The sequence below is a fragment of the Ochlerotatus camptorhynchus genome, unplaced genomic scaffold, assembly GCF_037179485.1.
Source record: "Ochlerotatus camptorhynchus isolate MF236.1 unplaced genomic scaffold, CSIRO-AGI_Acam_v1.1 ptg000475l, whole genome shotgun sequence".
NCBI lineage: Eukaryota > Metazoa > Arthropoda > Insecta > Diptera > Culicidae > Ochlerotatus > Ochlerotatus camptorhynchus.
This window is the reverse complement of record NW_027040961.1, coordinates 108,752-124,918: the sequence shown is the minus strand read 5'-3', so window position 1 is coordinate 124,918 and position 16,167 is coordinate 108,752. Positions and strand designations below refer to the sequence as shown.

Genomic DNA, 16,167 nt, shown 5'->3' with positions numbered 1-16,167 from the left:
TCGGGTTAGTTAGATAGTTCGGACCTCCCTGATTTGCCTCAGGGTTGCCACAAATCTTTGTTCGCTGATGACACAGGCATTTCCGCTAAAGGAAGAAGTCTTCGTGTTTTTTGCAGCAGACTGCAGAAAAGTTTAGATATTTTCTCTTCTTATTTACAAAAATGGAAGATTTCTCCCAACGCTTCCAAAACTCAACTTATAATATTTCCACATAAGCCAAGAGCTTCCTTTTTGAAACCTAGTAGTAGTCAAATAGTCACTATGAACGGAGTTACAATTTCCTGGTCAAACCAAGTGAAATATCTTGGATTAATACTTGACCAAAAATTAACTTTTAAAGATCACATTGAGGGCATTCAAGCTAAATGTAACAAATATATTAAATGTTTGTATCCTCTTATAAACAGGAAATCCAAACTTTGCCTGACGAATAAACTTCTAATATTTAAACAAGTTTTTAGACCGGCCATGCTTTACGCTGTGCCAATATGGTCTTGTTGTTGCACTACCAGGAAAAAAGCACTTCAAAGGATTCAGAACAAAGTTCTGAAAATGATTTTGAAGTTGCCTCCCTGGTACAGTACTACCGAAGTACATAGAATTTCGAATGTTGAGACTTTAGAACAAATGTCCAACAAAATAATGAATAATTTCAGGCAAAAATCGTTGCAATCCTCAATTGCAACGATTAATTCCCTTTATACTTAGATAAGATTTAGTTTTAGTTTTTAGTTTTAAGATATCAATTGTTATACTGACATGCAGGTTAAAAAACCTGTTTAAAATACTTAATTGCCAAGACATGAACAATGTAAAAACACTTAGATATATATAATAACAATTAAGGCTGGTACGTTACTGCAGTAACTGGAGCACCTAGGTTAAAAATGAAATGCAATATATTTTGAATTTGGAACAAATAAAGAGTTAAAAAAAAAAAAAAGTACATTTGTTCTCATCAAGATCAGCACCATGCAACTTTCTCGCGGTCTCCGAATATAGCACACGTTTCAATCATTTTCAAATTCGAGTGTGTCAGATGACGATAAACTCGTCTAAAAAAGTATGGGAACTCGTCTAACCGTTGCTGTCAAATTGGTACAGGTATACTGTAGTATTTTGAAAGATCCGTTTAATAGTGAGATTTTTTAATTAATTAAACAAATTTGTGCCGAGAGATTGCTCGGAAGATGATACAAGCATCGTCGAAAAAACGCTGTAGTTTGAACGAAAATTTTAAAATAAAATATTATCTGAATATTTTCACGAGAATTTTCACGATGGAGGAAAATTGCATAGAAAATCTGGAAAAATCATTTTCCGAGGTTTGGTCATATTTCAAAACCGGTAAGAGATTCCACTTTTAAATAATGACCAGTAAAGACAAAAAACAAGAACAAACAATATTGACAAGAAAAGCAATATTGGAGTAAATGTCAATGTTCGGAAAATGGTTTGTTCTGTGTTTCTTTTCGTTTTTTGTGGAAACCTTAATTAAGATTTTTTGTGGATCACATAACAAAATAATTTGTGGCTACGATACATGGTTTATAAGTAATGGGTTTTTAAAGTTTGTTTTAATTCATAACTCAAACACGGTAATAATTTTTCCCCAGTGAAAGATACATTTCAAGCTTTAAAAAACTCGAATGAATCCACCTATCTTTAAACTTTTTATTTGGTGCTTAGTGTATCAGATATGAATTTTTAAATTTCAGGATGTCCGGGATATTCCAAACGCTTCAACTGAAATTTTCCGGGAAAATATTTACTCCAATATTTAAACTCTACGTGTGGGTAAAATTTCATGATATTCTGAGAACCTTAGGCCCATTTTGACAAATGAACAACGTCGATCGAATTCATGTCAATGTTGTTCATTTGTCAACTTGTCACTTCCAACACAGTTTACCCATTTTTGGGTAGGTTCAGTTTTGACCGATCTGGGTGGATTGTACCCAAATTTGGGTAGTATTGAAATAGCATGCTGAATGTGCTCGGTGTTTTACTGCATGGGTAGGATTTTAAGCTATTAGGGTAGGTGTTCCAGTAATCGTGGTGTACCTATAGTTGCGGTATGAGGGTTGCGTCAGAATAATGAGCGAAAACCGGATAAGGTTATTTTTCATCGATAGTTCTCCTTTTTCCAACTTAAAATTAGCCCATAAATGACGGAAAACAATTTATTTTCCTTAAGATTTTGACTCCTTTGCACCTATAGTTGCGGTAGTGTTCCACTATTATAGGAACCAAAGTTAGCAACTACCACTACTACTGGAACAGTGTTCCTATTAATGGAGGCAAGTTTTCGAAAAATTTATGCAATTTAATTACGATGTGATATTTTCCTAGCAAAATACAGATTGAAAGCAGCGAACATATGAGTAATGTTTCAGTCAAATCGGAACACTCCAACCGGTTTGGGGTTTGGTTCATATGGAGCCGATTTAGGATCCAAATTTCCACTTCTGTTAGATGGTTTTGGGCTGGAAATGCTTCGCTAACTGAGATGAATTTTCCAATACATTAATTTGATAAAAGGTTCATTGAACCGACATATTTGGTCGGTGATTATTACCCGTAAAAAAATCCATTAAAAGTACAATGATATTCATTGTCATTGCAATCATGATATTTACTGTCAAAACATTGAACATTTTTGTCGATTACCATAAAATCACAACGAAATTTATGGATCTCAACAAAAAAAATCATGGTATTTTTAGGGACTTTCGCAACACTGCTTTTTTCAATTAGACGAGATGACTTGTCTTAAGCTATCACACATTAATTAAATTTTCAGTGTAAAAAGCTTTCCCGCTACCGCCAGGTGTCGCCAGTGTTCGTGCAAGTTGGTGGACCCAGTTTTCTGGATCTAGATCCAACTATGTGACGTCAGTCAACGTGCACAAACAAGTCTAGATAGAGCTGGAATTAGGGAACTAACAGCTTTTCTAAACAATGATTTCTATCAATGATTTCTAGAAATTCAAGACTCGCCCACGCAAACCAACATCCTCATCCTGTAGGGAAAGGCTTTCCCTATCCGATGGTTATATTCATCTGCGTGGGCGTGCCTTGAGTTCCTAGAAATCACCGATAGAAGTCATTGTTTACAAAAGCTGTTACGCTCTAATTCCAGCTCTATCTAGAAGTGTTCAATCACTAGTCTCTCTTTCTCCCGTCGCGCCAATAGTCTTTCTTTCAAGCTTCGGTGAAACGGACGAACGAAAGAGCGCTCCACTATGATAGCTTCGTCTTTCATGAAACACATCAACAGAGGTTTTATGACGTATATGCAGGAAAATGAAAAGATATATTTAAAGCATTTCTTCCGTGAAAACACATATTTATCTTTAAAAAAAATTAACGAAAACGGGACATAACGCATTTTAAACAAATTGAAAGAGCGGTGATATAGTGTTCGTGAAAGGGACTGAAAGCCATAATGAGGCCTCGTTTAACTAGAAAATCGACGTTACTTACATTGAAAGCGATGAGCAATGCAACGACGAGAAGATCCGCAGCCAGCCTTTTCTTCTAAGCGTGCTTCTTTTTCATTTTCGTTTCTTGCTGATAGTTTAGCTAGGCGTTACCCGAGCAGGAAAAAATAATTTATTAATACCAAATTCAGGTATGAAAATAACATAACTGGCAACCTAAATATGGTATTAGTGAATTAATTAATTAACGAACTAATAAATAATTTAGTTATTACAATAACAAACGGATAACAGACGCTATTTTAGATGCCAGAATACCATAGTTTGTTATTTTAAAGGTACTCTAATACCAATTCAATAACTGTTTAAGGTTTTATTGTCTAATAACTGAAAGATCACATTTTGTTATTTTGGTATTCATTTGATATTTTACAAAATATTTCGATAACTGAATAATATCAAAACAAGGTTTTATACCACAAGCATACCAAAATCTGGTATCATACCATATTAAGATATTAATTTGTTATCGATTAGTTATTTTCTCCTGTTCGGGTGAACACGTTTGTATTAGAGAAACAAAACTCGAGTTCATTTTAGAGCTTTGAAAATGTAGAGCCCTGCTTCGGAATTTCCAATCGCTCGAGTTGTTCGGATGGGTTATTAGAAAATATTTGCTCAATCCATAAAAGCAGTTTGAAAGTGAGTACCTCCACCTCCTTCCCTACTCTTTTGGTGTAATATACATATTTCTTGTTAAAGTCAGAAATTAGCTTCACCCCTCGTTCAGCCACATCGTTGACAACGATCAAGGAAACAACGCGTTGTATCGTATTGCAATTATCTGTATCATTACTCCACTCGAAATTGGATCAGCACTGTCATAAAGGACATTTGACTTGGGAGCCCAACTAAAACGTATAGGTGGATAGAATCTCGTGGACCAATTGAGCTGTCAAATAGCGGAACCAATTGAGCAAATCATGGCCAACAACCGAAAAGAGCATATCAGTTATTGTGAACAAAACTTTGGACACTCTTTTCTTGTGACACAAGGCTCGCCTACGCAAACTAACACCATCTTTGGGATGAGGAAAGTTTCCACTATCCGATGATGCTGGTAATTTGCGTTCGATAAGCGAGGAAAGAATAATCAACGTTTTGTTTAAAAAAGTTGATAGTAGGGGAAATGGCTCTAATGTTGGCCTATGGACCTAAGATTGGGTCCATCGCTAAAAATCTGCTATTTATCAATTTTATCTAGATGAACGCGTCATTGAGACCGTACTAATCGATATTTTTGTGTCACTATTGAAAATTTAGTCGATTGCTGAATTTATGTATGGGCCCAAATTAGGGACATTTAGACCGACATTACATCCATTTCCCTTGCCTGTTCAATTGTTGGTATATTGAATTGGTTCTGCTTTTTGATAGATCGGAATTCTATCCACCAGACTATGAATATAGCGACTATACTAAAACGCTGTCCACTTAAAGAAAGCCCAACACGTGAAATCCGATTGTACCTGTGTCTGAGAAGAAACTCGTGAAGACAGTTTTCGTTTTCTCCTGTTTTAGGTTTTGACGTAGGAGTGCTTCTGTGTTTTGAGCATGAGCATGAGCATGATTGACCGCCCACGGTTGCTACTCTGTTATTGCCAGATCAGCTGTACTTACACAGAGAACCAATAGACGATGCTTGGGGCTAGAAATCATCCTCAATGTGTAAAAACTGGTGATCTCAAACTAGACAATACCAGCGCTGGCCGCGCCCGAACGCAGGTCAAGAAAGGAAAGGGAAGAATGTTTTACCGTGACACTCGCTTTGATGGAAGCCGAGAAATCCTCTGCACTTCCACGGGGAATCACTGGGATGTTGGATAAGAGGGTAGGGTTTGCAGCAGGGTTCGTTTTGGTAAACGATAAGCTGAATTGACTTCCTAACGATAGGGAGGGGTTACTGTATAAATAAATAAAAAGGAATGATCTCACTTCAATAACCAAGTGGAGCTGCACCAACATAAACTTGTCTCTTCGTCCGTAGTTATGCCGAAAAAATCAGGAAACAGATTGCCGACTGGACTTGAACCACGAACGATTATCAGACCTGTGTTTTCTCCCCTGCTCTCTCCATGCTTCTGAATATGGATAGCCTTAAACCAAACATGAAGCGTTCATTTTCTCCCTTACTCGATTTCGTATGCTTTTTCTGCTGGAGAGATTCGAGGCAAGTGTGTGCGTCGTTCTGCAATGTTCTACAATGTGCGTCGTTCTACAAGCTTACTGGTATAGTCAAAAGCGCAGGTAGAACACGAAATAAAGAAGATAAAAACCATTACATCGCCTGCATGGTCAATTTCTAACATTCGTTGCGATGTTCATGAACAGAGGATGATAGGAAACGGAACTAACATTTATTGTAATAGATTTTTAGTTTGCGTGTAGCATTTAATTCAAACCATAAATATTTGAACAGGTATAACTTTTTTTAGAGATTTTCTAGCACCGTACTTCATTTTGCAATGTTGTAAAGCACTTCCTGGAGTATATTTGTACATGGTTATATGCACGATTTAAGCAACATTTTGGTCTCTAGGGATAAAAATGCAAAAAAGTAGATTTTCCCATACTAATTTCCAAACAAATTTCAAACGCAATGCGGAAAGCCGGGTTACAAGAAATCGTCCCCAAATTTTGCACAGTTATTAGAAAAAAAATCAGAGGGGGGGGGGGGGGTGTCTAGCCAATGTGCTTTGGACTCAGCAAGGATTCATCATAAATCACTTAACAAGTTTAGGAGGGTGGGTTGTGGGACTTGGTGGGCTATTTCACTAACAATCAAAAATATAAGTTTGTTTTGTCCGGATGACGTATTGTTCTCAGGAAAAATGAAGATTACGAAATTTTTAGCGATGGACCCAATCTTTAGATCTGTAGGCCAACGTTAGAACCGTTTGCCCTGTGGGGAAGTCTAGATAATACCCGGGTGAGAATCACCCAGAACGCCACGGCAATCACACACACGTTGTCTACTCGATGGTCAGCAACGGAATGAGGACGAATACCGTGCTCGCTTGCTGACGTGCTGCTAGGCCGCGAGAGGATGAACACGTTCATTCATGTGACAGCTGGTCAGGTGGAATCTAACGATTTTGAATTGGCTCACTACTTGACTAGCCTATTGGTCCCAAGCATCCCCCGAAGATTGTTTCAGAGCTGAGCCAAAAAGTTGAGCACGCTTCTTCGGGACCTTCTAGTCTTAGAGTTACCTCTATGGTAATACATTACAACCCAACAAACATTGAATATTGAATAAGAGCTTATTCAAGCAAAACCAAGCTTCTTCGGCTAAAAAATAGCTTAATCAGCTGTTGATCAACTCAAATTGTTTGTTGGGAATATTCATACACTCCACATCCCAATCCTTCTCTCGCTAAAAAATCGAGAAAAAAGGCCCCCACAATAGATCAGTCCACAAAGATTTGCCGTAGGGTAGATAACTACTTCGGTCTAATCGCCCATTTTGGGTCTATCGAGCAGAAAACTTCAAATAAATCCATGATTTCAGAGTTAACAAGTCAATTATGCGCTTGGTACGATACTTCAGTTAATAAGCTACCGAACGAAGTCAATGAGAACGCGTGGTATGAAGGTTTGGACCCATTATTCTCAAAAACAAAAGAAGCGCTCCGACCGAATCAATTTTTATCTTCCTCCGATAGGCCGAAGTGAATTCATTGTCGTTTCGATGGCGTTTCAATGCGTTAGACCGAGTTTAGAATCCGTAGGCCGAGTTTGGCGTCAAGAAGCAGTGTTAGACTTTTGACAGTATCTCAACGATTGGTTTCTCTTTATCAAATCTTACGGTACGTATGGAAAGGTAAATAAATTTGCAAGCCGTCAGTAATAATAACATTCCGTTTGGTGCTTTACTGCACTAGATTAAGAAAGACTAACTGCGGGTTGTGCTTAGTAGGCCGGAAATGGGGTAGTTAACCCTACTCTTCTCTCATTTGTAATTTTTGGCAGTTCTTGGTGGTTTGTTTTGGCTTTCATTCGTTGTTCTTGAGGTATTGCAGATCGAATGATGATAGATAATGCAGTTTGACTGAACTGCCTATAAAAGCATATCAAGCAAAAGCTTGATTTCGTATTCACATAAGACAGCTATGCGTTTTTGGATTATGAAGACTAATGCAAACGTTTAGACTCACTCAATTTGCTTGTCAAACGGGAGCTAAATATTTAGAAGCAACAAATGCAGTCACTATTATAATCTATCGTCAAGCATTATAATCTCATAACAATGAAGCACACTTTTTCATAACACATTCTTAATGTTAAGTTCAAATACAGAAACCAGCAGGTTCAGTGATGAAACGCAGTGTTGGGAAAATATCGAAAAATCAAATCTCACCAACGCCAAAGATCACGCTTGATTTTCTTAGACAAAAATCAACAAGCAAACCACTGCGGTTGATTTTGCAAGCTGTGATATCGCAGTTCGGAATATCAAGCTAACAAAACTCACCAACTGCAAATCTCACCAAACTGTGGTGAGATTGAGTTTAATGATTTTTGCTTTACACCCGAATGCAACCGAAACTTCCATAACGGCTGGCAGCAGTCCCTTCGCGTCTGCCATCGGTGAAGATTAAAAAGAGATAGCAAACTATGCTTTCTCCTTCTAAGAAAACGATGTGCAACGGAATCATTTTTGTGTCGAGTCAACTCTCAGCTTGATTTTTGCACGTTGTGAATAGTCTCGCAGTATCAAAGGAGCTTGTAAAATCAATATCAAGCATGATATTTTGTTCCATTGTCACGCGTAATATTGCGAGCGCATGAGAGCGGAAAAATATCAATTGATTTCTGATTTTACCAGCACTGGATGAAAGTATAAAAACCAACATAGTTTTTATGATTTAGCTGAGTTTTCAATTGCAGAACTGATCATGCTCAATTATGCACTTCTGGAAACAGCTATCAGCCGTGTCAACCACGTTATAGATCTAAGAGTAATACCAACCGGTGGAAACTAACGATTTTAAATTGGCAATCATGTGACACCTCAACGAGGGTTTCTTCTATAGATATGATATAATAACAGATGGTAAAACAGTCAGATTTTCATGCACTCCACACTCTGTATAATATAAGTATAAGTATAATATATTCCTTCTAAAATTGGTTTCTTAATCAAATTAAATAATTCGTAATCATACTTATGGATGCATGATTTTAACATTCAAAAGTTCAAATTATTGAAATGAATGATCTTTCGAAGATTTAACGGCCGTTCTATATTTTGCTCCAACGTGTCATTTTCTACAGTCAGGTAACGAATTCTCATTTTAAATATTTAAAAAAGCTTGTTGCAATTGCACCTGTGGAGCTGCTCATTTCTCAGAATCCCGAAAAAGTAACCTCCTCCAGCGCCAAATGTTTATTACCCACACTTGACTCTCTCCCGCCAGGGCCAAGCATCACGGCGACAAGGGAATCATAAATTTAACTCTTGCGACCTTCAAGATCATCATCACCCTTCACTGCTTCTTCTCCATCAGAATCTTCTTCTTCATACGACGATAAGAGGGAGAGCTTTCCCGGTACGTGTCGGAGTGTGCGATTCCTCGAAGCCAAATCTCTGTTGGCACTTAAACTGCGCTTCCAACGAACGGACAGCGACATTCGCGGTCGTAAAACCCAAAGCCCCACAGCGGTCGCTCTTATGTTTGGAGCAATGAAGACATCTTATTACTTTTACGATTATTACCAGGTTCGAGCCAAAGTACTTTCGGATGATTCCTCCGGGGTCCGACCAGTTGTATGTCATACCGAACGGAGTCATGTTTTGTGGTTTAATTTTTCGCCTCGAAACTCGGCAGAAGTTCATTAACCACCAGCCAAAATGACAACGACTGCGTTCACACCGTCCTCGGACGTGTGCTCAGAGCGCAACCTTGCTTTTACCCAGACCACCAAAGACATTTTTTCACCATTCCAGATTAATTACTACAAAATGTTTCCATCTTGCTTCCCGTGTCCATTTGCAGATTTGAACACCGAGTACCTAGACTTGGGCTTCAGCCGAGGCCTTGGATCGTCGTCGCGAGCCAAACGGATGCGAACGTCCTTCAAGCACCACCAGCTGAGGACGATGAAGTCCTACTTTGCTATCAACCACAATCCGGACGCGAAGGATCTGAAACAGCTTTCGCAGAAGACGGGACTGCCCAAGCGGGTGCTGCAGGTAAGAATTAGCCGAAATGCTACAGTTTCACATCAGAAAAATCACAAATTGCAATTATTCAAATTGCTGTATGCCTGCAAGACAAATGGCCGGATCTATTTTCTCAATCAATCTCCTGCCACAGGAAACAAAGAAAATCTCCTCTTCCAAAGAAATAGCTCATCCTGTGCTAACGAGCACCATCCTTGAAGTAGGAAACGAACCATAAGGGAAAAAAATCCCTCCTCAAACCATTCCTACCACCCACACAGAGCGACACTTTCCTTCACACCCCCACAGTGGAACACTCTCGCTGAAAACCGTCTTTGTTTATTCCGGTTTCTTCCCTTTTTTTCCCTTTCCATCATTCCAGGTCTGGTTCCAGAACGCACGCGCAAAATGGCGCCGGATGATGATGAAGCAGGAGGGTAAAATCCTCGACTCGGACAAGGGCGAAGGTTCGCTCGATCTCGATGGGTACGTGTCCCACAGCCCTGGGTCATACATCATGGGCGGCCCCGGCAGCCCATCGTCGCTGGACTAGTGCCTAAGGGTAGCGATTCGGCGGATGCTGCAGGAACGCTACAGTCACAATCACCATCACCTTCACCATCATCCCCCCAATCATCGTCTTCGTGACAGCAGTGATTACAATGGGGAACAGCGAGAACCAGGGCCAGAACAGCAGCAGGAGCGGCAACAGCCTTGTCATCAGGTTCGGTGTGAGTTCGACTGCGAGGAGTCCTTCGATGAGGGACCAAAAGGGAGTTGACTGTCGGAAATATTAGCATAAACAAATTCGAACCCAGAGGTCTTGGATATCCGCGGACGGCGCAAAAAAAAAAAAAATAAAATGGAAGGGAATTTAATTGAGCGCAAAATATAGCGACTGCCGAAAAAATTATAGCGGAAACGAACCTGCGCGCTCACGGCGATTGCCATTTGCGCATAAACAATGATGTTATTATATTCAAATTCATGTTTTGCTACTGCTACCAATCTACCAATCTGCTGCTGCTGCTCCTGCTAGAAGTCACTGCTGCTGCTGCACATAAAAACCATTCAAGGGTGTGCAAAACCCATTGGGAATCGCATTCCCTTCGTCCACTCGTCCCCCGTACCGTGTTTGGGAGTCAAATAAAATATGTAAAAAGATGTAAAAAGACACGATCAAACCACTGACCATGGGGGCTGGCTAGGGTGGTGACTGGGACGAGAGGAAGATTGTAAAACGAGCTGAAGAAACTGAACGAACGTAGCAAAAAAAAAGCTGCGGGGAGTACCTAATAATAATGTATGCACATATGATTACGGTGCAGAATGCTACATACTTATGATTTTGTTATGTTAAGTTTAAGCGTTTTTTCAACGTTATTGCTGCCGAGTCGCTATGCTACTTGCGACCATTGACGGCCGACCGTGGGGTTATTTGGTTTGTTTAGTTGCTGTTATGATTTTACCTGCACGAATGATGGGCTCAGGAAAAGTCAGTTCACTGGTGCTGGTGAGTGTGGTTGTGTATGTTTATTTAAACACCACAGAAGTTGACCTGGGAAGGAAGAAGTTGGGGATGTACCGTTCCTTGGTGTTGGATTGGTCAATGGAATCGCAACATTTGATTGGTGGATTTTGAATCCTCGGAAATATAGAATAATTTGATTTGATGAATCATAAATTGGAAGTGTTTGATGTAACACAACATTTAAATGCATGACTATTTCAATGACTAGGATTTTGAATCACAAGAATCACATGAAAGGAATGACATTCAAAATCGAAATTCGAAGTCTAGATATTGTGAATCTAAACAAAAATTCTCATCCCATGTCAGCTACCGTAGAGTTCTGCCGCAGCTGTAAAAGGTCTACTGAAGGAAGAAAATTCTGCTATGCTCTGCAAAAACAAAGTGTGCATTGAATTTTATTTATTTTTATTTTTGCTGATGTCTTGTTTGTTTGGAATCTATTACAAAAGGTCGAAAGACATACGTTCCAAAGGACAAAAGGTTGAAATCACAAAACTGAATTTAAAGTTTTGACGTAGGACTTGACTTTAAATGATCTTTATTTCTTGAATTTGTGTGGTTCACATGTATGAATTTTCAAGTGACACAGAAGCGTCTTTTCAACTTTAGTTCATTTTTTTAACTTAAAATGACTACGTCTTTGTAGACTATTCTGGCGTAGAAATAAAAAAAAAATGGTGTGACGAAATAGTGTCAGATTTTGAACGCATATAACATGTTCATTTATGAATGAAATTCAATTTTGAATACACCATTTTATTCAAATTGAATGTAATATTTGTTTGGTATAAAGATGATAGTTGTTTATCAATGGTTAACTATTGAAAATCGATCAAAGTTCGGATCGAAAACAAAAAGCGATTCAGAATGCGTAAGGCCTATTAGATGGTCAAGCTCAGTGTGCCATTTGCATAAAATTTCATGTTTTAATAAGACAGTACGACCAGAAAGCAGGTTTCTGTATTTAGTTAAGGTATTCGGATGCAAGATGGGAGTATGTATAACTGTTGGCGCTCATGTACCATTTGACTTCTGATTGCTTGCTCTAACTGCTCTGCTACATAGAAGGTTGCTGTCTTTGGAAAAGTTGTTCAGATGAATACAACAAATCCCGAATTTTATAGTTTCGTGCCTATTGGAATTATGTGTCTGACCTCAACTTCCATTTAATTTGCCATCACTTGGGTAATGGTGACTACACAAACCGCAAACATTTTATTTGTCAACCCATATTCTTCTTTCTCAAAATAACAAAGAACAAAAAATAAAGAAAGTTGTGAAAACTATTGCTATAACTAAAACTACATGTTGTATATATGGGATTTAATACGTTCTATTGGGTATTAAAAATGCTTCAATGGAACAATCAAATATTTGTTCAATTACAACATTTGCTATTTTATAGAAAATACAACCAACGGATGGTCGTCGTGGCGTTTGAACTTCAATACTGCATTGGCGTTTTCCATCAAGTAACTGACGATTCTTCTCAAACTTTGCCAGTGTGTTTCTGTTGGTACAGATATCCTTCTGGAAAACAGATGTCCAGCGGAACGCAGAACATTAAGCTGTTTAACAGCTCTCTGTAGGATTCTTCTTCTTTCCTTTATTTAACGTCGGTCTCTGTTCCGCAATCTAGTGCCAATCACCGACGGACATCGATTGCCATCCATTGACGGCAATCGAATGTGCAGGAAGGCAGCTTCCACACCTGCGTAGGATATCGCACCCATTCAACACACATGGGCCGGGACCAACGGCTTTACTTCCCTTCCGAAAGGAAGACGTGACCAGCGATTTTTATGCCTCAGAAAAATCCCACCGACCTCGGCTGGGATTTAACCCAGACCCATTGGGGTGTTAGAAAGCAGTCACGCTTACCACTACACCACCGGCGCCGGCTGTACTCTGTAGGATTCTACAGTTGGTGTTCTTTCTCGTTGCAATTGTAGCCTATTCTCCACATTTACCCAACGTTCTACATGTAGTCAACGCACTGATCCCGACTGGTTATCATTATCAAGGATTTGTTCAGCACACCGGCTAACTTCCTAGCAGCACCTCTAGGAACTGAAATATTGTACTTGGGTGAACTTGAGCCAGTTAAGTTCCAACTGGCTTGGATTTGTTTCCATTATTCTGATAGCCCATAGACTTGCATTTCTCTGGCCCACGAAAGTGGTGTAACATCCCTTTCCATTATAAGATTTAGTTACAGAATAACTTTGCACTGAAATCTCTTGATCTATATAATGGTCAATATCTTAAAAAAAAACCTACAAATAAAAAATGAGAATCAATTAGGGGATCGAATTCTATGTCTAAACCAGTGTTGGGAAAATATCAAAAAATCAAATCTCACCAACGCCCATGATCACGCTTGATTTTCGTAGTCAAAAATCAACAAGCAAACAACTGCGGTTGATTTTGCAAGCTGTGACATCGCAGCTCGGAATATCAAGCTAACAAAACTCACCAGCTGCAAATCTCACCAAACTGTGGTGAGATTGAGTTTTAATGATTTTTGCTTTACTCCCGAATGCAACCGAAACTTCCATAACGGCTTGCAGCAGTCTCTTCGCGTCTGCCATCGGTGAAGATTAAAAAGACATGGCAAACTATGCTTTCTCTTTCTAAGAAATGGATGTGCAATGGAATCATTTTTGTGTCGAGTCAACTCTTAGCTTGATTTTTGCACGTTGTGAATAGTCTCGCAATATCAAGGGAGCTTGTAAAATCAATATCAAGCATGATATTTTGTTCCAATGTCACGCGTGATATTGCGAGCGCATGAGAGCGGAAAAATATCAATTGATTTCTGATTTTGCCAACACTGGTCTAAACACTACAGCTCCTCCTAGCTAATCCGATAAAAATCATGGTCGGACTAGCGGGGGGAAATTTTTAATTCGACGCTGTCAAACCCTTCGAAATGAAAACACTTTCTTCATCTTTGCATTTCAAGCTTATTGCTTATCGCATATTAGCTTATTGCGTGCTCTCATCTTAGTGTTCTAGCACTTCCACAGTTATTAATTGAGAGCTTTCGATACCTGTACCAAAAGATCTAAAGGTCAAATGAAGGGACAAAAGGGTTGAATGGACAAAATGTCGTATTGAACTTAGAGGGAAAAAATGTTGAATGGACTGGTCGAACGGACAAAAGGTTGAAATGGACAAATGGTCGAAATGGACAAAAGGTCAAAATGAATAAACTGGTTAAATTGTTGGAGGTGGCTAACTATCAAATATGTTTTTTTTTTCTTTTTTAAAGCTTGTGCAGTTCTTTGGAATATTAAGATAACAAAAAGTTACTGTGTGTGAAATTGCTATTTAAGAGACAAATAACTGACATTCTCTAGAATATATTCCTTCTTCGAATCATAAGTAGTTCATTGCGAGTATTTGCATAATATTTTTATTAATGTTCTTTTAACTTCTGAGCGAAATTTTTTTTAACAATATTTTGTCAATTTGCCAATCGCAAAATTGAATTTTACTGCTTTGAACTTCGACTTTTTGTCCATTTCGACCATTTGTCCATTCTAACTGTTGTCCTATATGTTAAGATACATGTTCTAAGTTCCCTCTAAGTTCCATTCGGCCATTTGTCCATTCGAGCTTTTGTCCGTTTGCCCCTCTAAGTTCAATTCGACCTTTTGTCCTGAGTTCAATTTGACTTTTTGTCCATTCGACCTTTTGTACCTCCAAGTTCAATGTAACATCTTGCCCATTTAATGGTTTCCCCCAAAGACCTTTAGTTCATTTGACGTTTTATCCTTCGACCTTTTATCTTTCGACCTGTGTCATACACGCTATTTTGAGGTTATTCAGTGACTGGGTAGATCGCACTCATTTTTGCATGCTGTATGGAGTTGTCAAAAAATGAGTAAACTGGTTTTGCTCCGATCAGTAGAGTCTACTCAGATTCTGACTAAATTGTTCTGATATCAATTTTTCCTAAGTTCAAAATGGCGCGCTTCTGGGCAGTGAGTCTAAAATTAGTTTTTAGAAGTGAAGCAGTGAAAATGATGCAGCTACGTAATAGCATCAAGGTAACTCCAAGACCAGAAGGTCCCGAAGAAACGTGCTCAACTTTTTGGCTCTGCTCTGGTACGTTAATGGATGTACTTGGGACCGATACACGAAACGAAAATCAATTATTTCATTAATGTGTTTCACTTATACATTTTTGCCAAACATCAGCCTTATACATTCCATAAGACAAACCATATAGGTCCTATAAGAATGCATAAAAGGTATGTGTGACCGCTTATACATTTCATTTTACACATGATCTTCATAAACTTTTTGCAAGGCGTCTGCTTATTAGTTGACTTATACATTTTATGAATAATCAGCAATAGAAATTTGCCAAAAGGTATAAGGAGATTTCTATCCGTGTAGGCTAGTCCAGTGTGAGGCAATTTAAAATCGTAAGTTTTCACCAGTTGGTAATAGCTTGGATGGCGTAATCTATAAGCAGCTAGTTGGTGTTGATATCAAATAACACTTAATTATCATTTCATAATGCTTTTTTTTTTATATATTCTTCCTGGATGAAATAATTTATATATAAAGCATTCATGAGGCATTCATTCGTTTCTATCAAAATGGGTAAGGTTTACTCAGTTGATAAACGTCATCATCTGAGTAACCGTTACCCAGTTTCCTCCATAGGCACGTTTACTCAAATTTGAGTAAGCGCATGTTTACTCATTTTTGAGAAACTTCCCTTTTGGCTGGACTGAGGCGTTTTTGACTCAAAAATGAGCAGCCTCAAAATAGCGTGTAGATCTATTCGTTTGTTTTAGCCTACTAGGCATTAGTTTTCACACTGGCGATCCATCTTAAATGACGTACATTTTAATACAGTACCGTCAGATTATCGAGAGTAAGTTTGCCGGATTAAAGAGTGTCGGATTAGCGAGGAAACACTGTATACAGCAAGGGGTAGGTCACTC

General features: G+C 38.7%; 1 protein-coding gene across 2 annotated transcripts in view; it reads left to right on the top strand.

Moving 5' to 3' along the window:
* The window catches only part of ap (apterous), a 294,145-nt gene extending 282,263 nt beyond the window's left edge, over positions 1 to 11,882 (top strand). For both annotated transcript variants that reach the window (XM_065235377.1, XM_065235376.1), the window contains 2 exons: positions 9,503 to 9,699; positions 10,052 to 11,882. In XM_065235377.1, the coding sequence (XP_065091449.1) occupies positions 9,503 to 9,699; positions 10,052 to 10,222 (368 nt within the window). In that variant the 3' untranslated portion in view covers positions 10,223 to 11,882. The remainder of the gene's footprint in view (positions 1 to 9,502; positions 9,700 to 10,051) is intronic.
* Positions 11,883 to 16,167: the final 4,285 nt, after the last annotated feature.